Source organism: Nothobranchius furzeri, chromosome 17 (genome assembly GCF_043380555.1).
Source record: "Nothobranchius furzeri strain GRZ-AD chromosome 17, NfurGRZ-RIMD1, whole genome shotgun sequence".
Taxonomy (NCBI): Eukaryota; Metazoa; Chordata; class Actinopteri; order Cyprinodontiformes; family Nothobranchiidae; genus Nothobranchius; species Nothobranchius furzeri.
In genome coordinates, this window is record NC_091757.1 from 46,858,378 (window position 1) to 46,870,784 (window position 12,407).

The 12,407-nt window shown below is 41.8% G+C and overlaps 1 protein-coding gene across 4 annotated transcripts in view; it reads left to right on the plus strand.

The window, feature by feature from the left end:
• Positions 1–2,910: 2,910 nt before the first annotated feature.
• pcsk5b (proprotein convertase subtilisin/kexin type 5b) overlaps positions 2,911–12,407 on the plus strand; it is a 97,610-nt gene continuing 88,113 nt past the window's right edge. For 2 of the 4 annotated variants that reach the window (XM_015972702.3, XM_054731488.2), the window contains exons 1-2: positions 2,911–3,557; positions 8,654–8,758. In XM_015972702.3, the coding sequence (XP_015828188.3) occupies positions 3,378–3,557; positions 8,654–8,758 (285 nt within the window). In that variant the 5' untranslated portion in view covers positions 2,911–3,377. The remainder of the gene's footprint in view (positions 3,558–8,653; positions 8,759–12,407) is intronic. The other 2 variants (XM_015972704.3, XM_015972703.3) reach the window with 2 other exon arrangements.

Genomic DNA, 12,407 nt, shown 5'->3' on the forward strand with positions numbered 1-12,407 from the left:
AAGTCTCATGAGGGGACTTTACAATACAGCAACTGTTTTAAGCATTCAAATGGTAAAATCATTGAGCATAAAACATGGTAAATGAAACATGCTTTAATTGTAATAAAAGCATAAACGAAACAATCTTTAATTGTAATAAAAGCATAAATGAAACAATCTTTAATTGTAATAAAAGCATAAAACATGATAATTGAAAACATGAATAATAATTCTGTCAGTGTGTACAGTCTTTCGTGTGTAGTTTTTTCTCACCTGTAGGTGGCAGCATACAGCTATGACCTAATACCTTGACAGAAGAGACTTGTTCAAATAGATTTTGCTGTTCTGAACATCAAGCAAATCTTAATATATAGAAGACACGTTTCCTTTTCCATAAATGGCAAATGCTTAGAATTAAAGGGACATATATATTTCAATCTCTGAAAGTAAGCAGACTGCCAGAGAAGCCTCTATAACCCCGACAAAGGAAGGGGCATGTATGAAAAGCAAGATGTTTAATCAGAAAACAGTGAGTGGCAGGAGCTATTATGAAATAAGTGCAAGAACCAACAGCAGCAAGGTCAAAAGTCAAAGTGTAGTTGAAAGGCCAGCCTCGCCGAGACCACCCACAAAGACACAGAAACCAGCGGTGTGACATAGGAGAGACCTGAGGCAATGGAAAAGTACATGACATCATGAAAAATGAGAAATCTTAAGAAAAAAAACACCCAAGTTCATCAGTGACAATTTAGGGGAAAAAAGTTAGAGAACATCAAGAAAGCAAAGTCAACACCAAAGCAGACAAGGTCACGGTGGAAACATAAACAATGGTAGATGAAGACCCACAATGAGTGCTTGAGTTCACACGTCTGACGATGTCTGCTTTCATGAGACGAGAAACTCGTGTGGGAGCTTCCTCTCCAGAATGCAGAGCTTTAAACTGAATGAACAAATTATCTGTGTCCTCTGTGAATAAAGCTGGTTGGCTTCAGCTTCCCATTGGGGGTCTTCCATTGTAGCGTCTCATGGATGCCGTTCAGTCGTCTACAAGAGTTTTTATTGAAACTCTGTTTTGGCTTAAATACACAATTCACCATGTTATTTCATTGAGGTGCAGGAATGCACACAGGAATGCTCCTAAGAGTGTTTGTTGACACTTGCGACCGCTCCGTTCTCAGATGTTGACAAAGGCATTTTGTTGGGGTTCATGAAGTTCACTCCTTTGAGAAGTGCGGGGAGCTGTGAGGCTGTCACACAGGATATCACAACATTTAGGACCTGAATGGGAATCAGGGGCCCTGGTGCTTACGGCAGCTTTGTGATGTGGGGTCTTTTTTTTATAGTAAACCCAATTTCTGCTGTGTTTAGTCTCCATTCCTTTTTTGTCTTTCAATAACAAACCATTCCACCCAGCTGAAAGGGAAATTACCCCTTGATCCCCCCCCACCCCCAGTTCTTTTCATCTCCATCTGTGAGTCTATAAGATGCTCCTGCCCCCTGGTTGTTGTGAAATGGGACAGTGGCGTCCATTCAGCAAGAAACCATCTGCAATTAGTGCAATTATGCTGATTTTCACTTGTGCCCAATGCAGAACAGAGTTTCTGCCGTGCACAGAGACGTCCACAGAAAATTGCTGCAAAACAAAAAGCCATCAATCAGCAAAGGGCTTGGATAAATGGCTGAAGTACAGATGATATCAGACACATTCCATTTACTCAGCTGTGAGCTGCATTGCAATAAAGGCGCATGCCATTTAAAACCAATTTGGAAAAAATATTTAATCACCCAGACGGCACAGCTAAAGCAAAAGTTTTGAATTCAGTTCAATTTTGCTCGTGTTCAAGCTAATTAAAGAGATCTTGGGCACAGTTCCCACACAAGTTTATAAACCATAACTGAAAAGGAACAGAATGACAGTTTCGTTTAAAATAAAAACATCAGCCTGTCCATCCATCATCCTCCCCAAGAGAGCAGTCCTTAATTGGCTCGTGATATATGTGAGCCTAAATCATATTTCTGTATATCTGCTGCTGTTTTCTGTTGCATGGTGAGTTATAGTTTACTCATATGTCAAAATTAACCGGCAGACTGACAAAGTTTCATATTTTCACTTTTAATTATTGGTTTCCTGTAAATTCACTGTGATTATGATCAAAGAGATTAATTTATTGCTTAATAATTTTGCCTTTAGGGTCTTTTTATAATAAATATACAGTCCAGAAATTAGATCTTGGGTTCGGACCCTTATGCAATGTATTACTGATAAAAAGACAAAACAATAAAAAACGTGATGAAATAAAAAGAGACCAAATAACCACAGAGATGCAAAAATGACTCCCAAAATGTGCCACGAGACTGAGTTTTTAAAGTTGGGCAACAACCCACATGTGGATTTAAGAATGAGGCACAAAAGAAAACAACATACAACAAAAACTAGTATAAAAGAAAAGACAATTCATGAAAAACATCTGCAAAACCCAGTCAAGACTCTAAAAGTTAAGCCTCTGTCTTTCAGCTGTCAGCCTGTGGATCACACTTACTTTTAATTTTATGTAGAATTGGTGCCAAGGACTAAAAAGCATTTTAATGTGTTACATAAATAGAATAGCACCAGTCTGAATTTGAGGCAAATGACTTCAAAGATGTCTCCCAGGGGTGTTCTCGGAGGAAACCCTTGAAGGTGGCCCCAAGGTAGCTATGTGAGCCCCCCAGTTTGTGCCCCCCCCCCCCCCCCCCCCCACACACACACACACACCCAAGAGGCTGTGTCTGGCAGATCGGTGTTACGTAAAAAAAATCACTCATGCTCTTTTTCCACCTGGTTGCAAGCGTCGGTCCAAACACGGTGTCTTTAAGACCCAGCGGAGCTTGGGAGGGAAACCCCACGGCTTGAGTTGTTTCTACTCTCCGGAGTGTCAGCCAGTTATTTATGGGGAGGCGCTGTAGCCATTTCGCCACATGAAAGCATGATGAGCTGAGCGGCCAACATCCGAGTTGTTGGTGGGGAAGCGAAATCAGCTTTGAGGAGCTCCGCGCGCGCACACGAACCTGCGCGTGATTACGCACGGCGCGCAGACACGCACACACTTCCTCCTCGTCCTCCGTGGAAAAAAAAGAGGGAGAGAGAGAGGAGCCGAGAGAGGGTACACGAACTTCTAACTCTCCCATGTGGAAAGCAGAGGTTTGGAGATAAGGTGTAATTCTCCTCCGTGGAGCTCTCCTCCTCTGTCCTTCTCTTTTTTCCCTTCTTAGTGATTTTTTTCTTCTTTTTAAAATATTTTTATCTGGATATTTTTGTTTCTATGAGCGTCATTTTGGGCGAGAAGAGAAGTTTGGTTGTTTGCCTGGTCGGCTGAGGAGGAGGAGTGGAGGAGAGTCTGGTGAAAAGTGGGGGGAAGATGGTCCACAACGCCGCTTGGAGAAGAAGCTTCCTCTGCGTCCTGGCGCTCTGTCTCGGCTTTGCGTCTCCACCGTGCAAAGCTCGGATTTACACCAACCACTGGGCAGTCAGGATACCCGGAGGACCCGAGGTGGCCGAACATATAGCGCAGAAATATGGCTACAGGAACATGGGACAGGTGAGTCAAAGTTGCTTCTCCTCGGTTTCTGTGCTATCCGGACTTCTCACCAGACTGCTCCGAAGTCCAAACATTTTTGTAACTCTTTCTCCTCAAACGTGGAGAGAGGAGCAGGATGGCACAACAGGTGCCTCCTCACTGGGCTTCCACACACTAGTTAGAGAGTGAACAAGCTTTGTTTTCCTCACACATACCTGAGGTCAGCCATGCTGTCTGGGTTGTGATGGGAGGCATTTAAAGATCCAGAGTAAAACAGTTTACATAACAGTGAATGGCACTCATCCATTCTTCTCATTATTGGGATAATTTGATTAAAACAACTTCAGATTTGGATGTCTTTGCACCTCTTAATGCTTTTTACACTTCAAATGTGTTCTTCAGCAGCGTTTCTCTTGCATTTAACCAGATTTGGCTATTTGCATGAGTAAGGCTGATTTTCTTATTTAGGTAGTGATAAAGCACCTGTATGTGGAAACACTGTAAAAACGTGTCTAGCTTACGGACTCATAACGTTCCTCAAAGCTTAAACACACAGGCCAGGCTGTTTATGGTTGAATATGACTGCCAACTGTGTGTTCTGTTTATTTCTGCTCATGTACTTTTTGATGAGGAGAAGTTGAGCGGCGTTTAGAGGTCTTTTTAAGGATACTCAAACATGGACCCCACACATGCCCAAGTGCAACCAACATACATGATACGTTCATGCCTGCACTTGCAGTGTTGGATGTGCAGACATCACCCAACATTAGGGGGCATTCTGACAGGTTGTTGTGGGGTAGCCTAGTCAACAGCCATTGAACCCCCCTGCCCCTACCTCTCCATGTTATCCAGCTTGCCCACCCACTATCCTCCCCAAGAGAGCAGGCCTTAATGGCCTCGTTTATCCCCTCTCTTTGACAGCAACTAATGTGTGGAGTCCCCCCCCCCCCCTTTTCAATACCACCTCCCCACCCACAGGAATTCCCCAGTAGAGTGGAGTGTCACCCCCAACCCCCACCATTCGCCCTAATTTCCATCTCAATATGGAGCGCTCATTGGACTTTGACACCTCATAGACAAGAGTTTTGCTTCACTTCCTGGTTTTAGGGGTCAGCTGAAAGCCGCTCCCATGGGAGTGATAGCAGCACGCTCTTGTTGCCTAATGTGAACTCTGACATCTCTGTCATCAACCCCCACACCCTGTTTAACGGCACAAGTCATAGTGAAATTTAGCTATTAAAAACATATATATCTTTATTCCACTGTTTTTTGTTTCCCACTCATCTTTTTCTTTTCAAGCTTTTGTTATTTTGCCTCGTATGGATTTTTCCGGAGCGGAATGGCTGGGATGAAGCGCGGATATGAACGCTGGATGAGATAAGATTTTTAAATGTGAAGGGAATCAAAGTAGTAGGGAAAGGGGGATGGGGGGGAAAAGCAGAAGAGAGACAATGTAGTCTTCTTGACAGGGTTGGGAAAAGGAAATCAGACGGAGATAAGCACACAGTGGGAGGTGGTAGAATGAGGGGGTGAAAGAAGGATGGTAGATAGACGGATGGATGAAAAGAGTTGGCATGGTGTATGAGAGCACCTCGTTGGGGAATTCTGGGTAATCCTCTTAAGCATGGAGCCCCCTTCCCAGACTAAGACACTGGCCCAAATTGAGTCCAAATCAGCTGACAAGGCCCCAGACGATGGTATCTGTCCAAATTGGTGTTTTGAAGAGATGGGAGAGGATGTGAAACCCATTGAGAGGGACGGTCATAATCTGGAGCCAGACACAGACGGGAGACACTTGGATCAATAAGAATTTAAAAGGTTGTTTGTGCAGCTTGTAGGGATGCTCTTCTGATTTGCCATGCAAAATAGAATGGAATGAAATTTATTTGGTGGAATATTGAGTGAAAGAGGCAGGGATTCCAACATAGAGGTGCACCAAACAATTAGCTGTTGATCAGAATCAGTCATGCTCTGCCATGTTTGTTTGTTTTTGTGATTTTTATCCAATCCGAAATGCAAAAATTGTGTTTTAGGTTTAGGGTGTCGGAGCGCACAGTTGCCAAACTCCAGAGAAAACAAAATGAACTCACCTTCTCCTAGCTCTACTTGACCCTGGGAATAACGGACATTCATTGTGGAACTTTTAAGTAGGGATGCGCAATATCTTGGCATCAATATCGATATCGGCAGATGTTAGTCATTTTTTAACATATCAGTATCGGTCTGATAAATAAAACCAATATTTTTTTCCTTTATTTATCTGTTTCAGAGGTTGAGGGGGGTGATGTGTATTTGTTTAGTCATGTGACAGTGAGTGTAATCATCTCAGAAGTATAAATGTGTGTGTACATAACACTAATTCAGCTTTAATCATTTTCATTCAATACAACATCTGCTAATTTTAGAAGCATTAATGTCAGTACATCGGTATCGGCTAATATCGATTATCGGCCATAACAGTGATATTAATATCGGATATCTGTATCGGCCCAAAGATTTCATGTCGGTGCATCACTACTTTTAAGTTAACATATATTTATAATTCAGATTTTCATTAGTTATGTGAGTGTATTAGAATATCAGTTTGGGCATGTCAGAGCTAAAAAAAAAGTTGGGAATCTGTATTGGTTTTTAAAACCAAATCGGTGCTTCTCTACACAAAGCTATTTGACCCAGTAATGAACCCCCCCCCCCCCCCAAAAAAAAAGCATATTATGAAGTTTTCTTTCCTGAAAATATAAATTTAAAACCTAAAACATCTTACAAGGGTTTGGGATTACACGTGATAATGTGTTGCATTCTGGGACATGGCAGACATGTTGATGGTCTTACGAGTGTAAACAAACCATGAAAATAAATAATACATCGCAGAGAAGAAGCAGATTAGTTAGACAGAAAATAATAAACAACATGTTAAAATCCTGAAAAGGATGTGGAGCATAAATATGGAAGCCAGGGACCGGTATGTGGACAAAATCAGCATTATAAATGGTTTGGGTCCATGTGAAAGACCCGACTGGACCACAGACGTTGTTGCCGCTGCTGTTCTGCATAACGGACATTTTTGGCTATCTTGTTTGTGGTGTGATTGGATGTTAACATCTGGATGAGAGATAAACATTGTGTTTGCTAGTTTTTGTAGTAAAACAATCAAAATTGTCATCCCATAGAAGAAGTGTAGAAGAAGAAGTTGTGTTTCAGTAAGCCCACATTAGCCTACTGGTATGTGTGTGTAGCCTATCTATGTGTTGGTATGCAAGTCACGGTTAAAGGAAAGAAATTCTGGAACACTCTGGAAGCTGATGTTTGGTCGCCTTTCAGCTGCAATCCATGTGAGATGACCAGCCTTTATGTCGAAATGGTAAATGGTCTGTATTTGATATAGCGCCTTCTAGAGTCCTGGAACCCCCCAAGGCCCTTTACAACACAATCAGTCATTCACCCATTCACACACAGATTCACACCCTGGTGGGGATGAGCTATGATGTAGCCCCAGCTGCCCTGAGGCACACTGACACAGACGAGGCTGCCGAGCACTGGCGCCACGGTCCCTCCGACCACCACCAGCAGGCAACGTGTGTTAAGTGTCTTGCCCAAGGACAACAGACTGAGCGGGGCTCGAACCTGCAACCTTCCAATTACGGGGCGAGCACTTAACTCCTGTGCCACCGTCTCCCCGAATCCTTGGTCCCCGTATTTGTGCCTCCAAGCAGGTAAAGAGTCAAAAGTTAGCCTGTTTTTCACATTTTTTCCTTGCGTAATATAACCGATCAAATAAATAATAGGTTAAAGGAAGCTGCAAGAACAGGATGAGCGCGGTTGTCAGAAGTAACAAGCAACATGTGAGAACTCCGAGGCTACCAACATGGTGGCTGCGTCAGTGATGACGGCGTGATTCGAACCTCTGTGGAAGAAGAATGCAGCAAATGCAAACTGATAATTTTAGAAACTGCAGTGATGAGACCATAAACACCAAACAACAACAAAAGAGACCAATCAAGAGACAGGGATTGATATCTCCCGCCTTGTGTTGCTGTCTCTGTCCAGTTTTGGTAGTCTAAGCCGTATTTGTGTTTGAAACATTTATATTCAGTTTTCTTCCTGTGACATGAAAGTTTTAATAATCTGGTGAAGAAGACATAGAGAAACAATACATCATGAATGAATAATGCAAAAGTGTGCTTCACCTTATTTCCAGCTACCCAATTCTTATGCAGAAGTCGTAATTTGCTTTTGTGGATTTTTGCAGTTCAATAACATCAGTTGACTGTAAAAAGGCCTGCTTAAGCCTGTGTTCACACAGGCTCATAACCACCATAGCAACTGCAGCCTTACATGTGTCATAATACAGGATCAAAGTGAGGAGATAAACATGTCAAAGCTCAACTAGAGGTTGTAAAAAGTTAGTTGCACACCATATTTGAGATATATAATATATAATATAAAATATAATATGAGACAGGTGAGTCAAAGTTGGAAATGAGCTGAAGGCTGGGTTATGTGGTAGTGGGTGTCTACAGTGGATCAGCGGTGCACCACAAGAGCCATGGCAGCCAAGACAGTGTGATCATCTGAGGAATAGAATGGTCTTTATCAATTATTTAAAGTAACCGCTGTCCAGCAGCTTGCTGTCTTCCTGTGAATAATTTGTTCACGTTTTCTCACCTGATTGTGTGACTGACTTTTAGTCTTTAATGATCTCTTTTTCATTATTCTTCTATTATTATTTTTTTCTGCCTGTACTTGAAAGTTTTCTCTATTCTTAAAACTTTATCCACAATATAAACGAATAACAAACGTTTTAATGATAATAAAATAGGCAAGGCACATTTTAAAAAAGTGATTAAGAATGTATTTTGTTAAGATCCCTGATAAAAATGTCTTATGGAGCTCTGGTGTTGTATGTGTGGTACTATTCACCTGTGTAATCCTGCACTATAACGCCAAACATTGAGCTTTAAAGTCGTATTGAAAACAAAACATCTTCAGCAACTAAAAATGACAAGACATCCATGAGTAGCAAGACCTGCATCCTGGAAAATGATAAATACAAACATGTCTGATGGTGTTATAATTAAATGTAAAAACAATAAACCTTTGGTGTAATTTTTTTCTAGATTGGAGACCTTAGAGACCACTATCACTTCTATCATAGTCGGACTATCAAAAGATCAACGTTGTCCAGCCGTGGTCGCCATAGTTTCATCTCCATGGAGCCTAAGGTGAGTCTACTGCTTAGAGATGGTTTTATTTGTGTACCTGTGTGCTTTGCTGTGTTCTTACTCGGTCGTACTGGGTATGACTGTGTGAATAGCACCCAACGATATTGTGTGATCAAATAGAGCCACAGTCGAGTTAACTCCATCTGTTAATTATAATGTTTGCAGTTCTCGCCCAAGCAGGTAGTCTTCGAGTTTACTTGGTTTCTAGGGCTGTAGCGAAGCCTCGACGAAGTCGACGGCTCGATTCTAAAAATTTGTCGACGTCAGATCCGGAAGTCGACGCACCGCGCCCACTTGTTGCATCCCCAGGAGTTTGTAAATGGAGGAGGAATCTGCCCGTTCTTCCTCTAGTTCGCCCTCTTCTCCGCCTTCACTAACATCTCCGCCAAATACCGAAGACCCGGAACAACGTCCGTCCACTACTAGATTATTTTCCTGTTTTGCCCCTTCGTCTCCCGGCAACGGACAACAACTTCCGGGGTCAGATGCGCTGCTTCGTGTCTATCGCAGATGTAGAAAATCACCGGGAGCGTTTCTCCCTTCATAAAGGAGCTTCTTTCAGACATGAGGAGAGCTGTTTTGGTGGTAGCAGTCTCTCCTCTGTGCTGGTCTGTTTGCTGCTGGGTGTTTTTGGTTTATTTAAACTTGGTAACTTGAACTTAATGTTGGTAAAGCTACTGTTAGCATCTTCGCTAACAGCTTCTTGCGTTGGGATAAGCTGTTACGTTTTGGTTTAGAGTTCATCTTTTTTGTGGTGTAGATCTCCCTTTTTTTACATTTAGAGTGTTGTGGGTTTTCGGTTTAGTGTAAAATACCACCTGAGTTTGATTTAACCCGTAAGACCACTCGCCTCACGCACATAAGTGACCAAAACAAAGCAGCATGGAGACACTCCATCTTCTACCACCTCTCAGGCAGCAGCCTGCACTCCCAAGTTCTACACGTCATCAGAACATAACCAACCAACACAATAAACGCAGTGTTATACAAAATGGAAGGCCTATAGTGTTTATTCTCTTACAGTAAGAATTTATCAATTTTTTTTGAGGAATTTATTTGAGATTTTGTGGTTTTTGTTAATTGTGCAATAGAAAAATAATCATTAGATTAATTTTCTAAATAGTCATTAGAATAGTCGACTATTCGATAAAATAATCGTCAGAATAATCGTTTTAAAAATAATCGTTTACCCCCAGCCCTATTGGTTTCATCAAATTGGTATGTGTGGAGGATTTTGGCAGATTGTGTCTGGGAAGTGTGTTGTCCACAAAAAGTCATGTTTAGGTTTTAGAATTTGTCAATGGATTTAGTTCTGTTTATTACTCACATGATGCACATAAGATGGACAATGCTGGAAAACACTAGCAAAAATGCACTTTCATTCTTAAACCTTATTGCTAAGACACTTGTCACATTTTTCTGGGTTTTCCAGTACTTTCTCCTTACGTCCGGTCTGACAATTATGTTCTAAATTAAGTAACTCACTAGGTACCACTTGTGATCTTTACTTGACACAAAGGTAGTGCAAGGTGATCTGTAAACAACGTGAGGTGATCTGTAGGCCACATGGAAACGCAACACAGCGGAATGGCGATGATGTTGAACATTCAATTCAATTCAGTTTATTTCTGTAGCGCCAAATCACGAATGGAGTCGTCTCAAGGCACTTCACAAAGTTAACAGTCCAATATAGGTCAGTTCATTAAGCCAGTCAGTAAAAAGTTCCCTATAAAAGGAACCCAGCAGGTTGCATCAAGTCACTGACTAGTGTCAGAGACTTTACAGCAATCCTCATACTAAGCAAGCATGTAACAACAGTGGAGAGGAAAACTCCCTTTTAACAGGAAGAAACCTCCAGAGGATCCTGGCTCAGTATAAGCAGCCATCCTCCACGACTCACTGGGGATTGAGAAAACAGAGCAGACGCACGCACGCACACACACACACACACACACACACACACACACACACACACACACACCTATATACCTATATCTCGACGAGTGGAAGCAAACTGTTAGCATCAGCAAATCCGCAACACGGCAAAACTCCTTCAGGCTTGTGTTATTTGTGAAGAGAAAACCTGAACATTGCAAAGCAAACTGAGTCAGTGGTGGAGTTGAGTTGTCAGACTATCAGGAAATAAGACTCCAAACGCTGCCGTCTTCCGCTCCCCTCTGCTTTGGCTAAATGCTACTTCCTGAAACAGGAGCGCCAGAGCCTTTTTTTCCGACAGATTCACGAGTCATTCGTTTATACTAGAGACCACTGCAAATACATTGGAAAAAACAAATGAACTTAGTCTTTAAAATAAACATTTCGAACATACGCTTATTTAAAATAAAAAAACGCAAAGTCGAAAGCCATTAAAAGCCTCTTCAAGTTGAATCCATTGCTAAGCCTTGATAAGCCTGGATTTTTAAAAGCAGATTTTTGACGAGTTGTTATAGGCGTCAATATCTTATTTGCTGCACACAGCTCAATCAGTCTCAGGTTCAGTAATCAGGGAGAACTTTTTATAGATGGGAGCGAATACCTTCTCTGCCTGTTCCAGAGCAGATTTATGTCTAGTGTGTCTAAAGTGTTTCAAGCTAATATTATGTTATAAACTTTTGCATTGACTCACTTAATATCTGACAAAGTTACTCACGTAGGACGCAAGGATTATTTAATCTGAAAACTTTGTTGAAACTCTATTTGGGTGTAAAAGTAAATGAAACACTATCCTTCCAGGATTTAATGATCTGTTGGACTCTTCTAAACCACTTTCAGTAATTCCAGCAAACTTCTGAGTGTCTTGTTTGTGCTCGATACAAACCAGTAATTTGACTGATTAATGTCATTTCCACAACCGCGTGATGCATGTTTTGACGAGACTATTTAAGGAATGAGAATGTTAATGTTGAATATTGTTTTGTCAGGCAAAATCTTTAAATTGCTAAAATACTTTCATGTAGCATTTACACTTTTAATGTTTTAGTTTAATAATATTAATCTGGTCAAAACCCATAATCCATTCTTTGTCTCCAGTATCTGTTTTCCGCCTTACTCCTTTTACTGTTGCTTTAAATACTGTATACACCCCTCCCTCTCTTGCCCTCTTGGGCCTGATGCCGTGTCCTGGTGGAGGAAGGTTTGTGTCTTGATGCCAGCTGGCTGAGAGATATCAGCAGATAGGAACAGGAAGACGAGGTGAAATGGGATAAAACAGGAAAACAAGCTATCAATGAAAGAGGGAAAAGATCAAATATGAATTAGGGAAAGTGGAACATGGAGAAATTGAGCTGTCAGTTGTTATCCTCTCAGTGTCATCTGTGGACAAGCCTGTAGCTTTGGGATCAGCATGATGGCTAGTTTGGCTCCAGCACAGTCTGGCATACTGCTAATGATGATTAGCAATCAGGTTTTGCGGTGATGGCTGCGTGTGTGTGTGTGTGTGTGTGTGTGTGTGTGTGTGTGTGTGTGTGTGTGTGTGTGTGTGTATATGTGTGTGTGTGTGTGTGTGTGTGTGTGTGTGTGTGTGTGTGTGTGTGTGTGTGTGTGTGTGTGTGTGTGTGTGTGTGTGTGTGTGTGTGTTTTTGTGAGTGAGCAAGTGAGTCAGAAGGGTGTAGCTATGCCATGAAAGGCACACCCTGCCATCTACAGTACT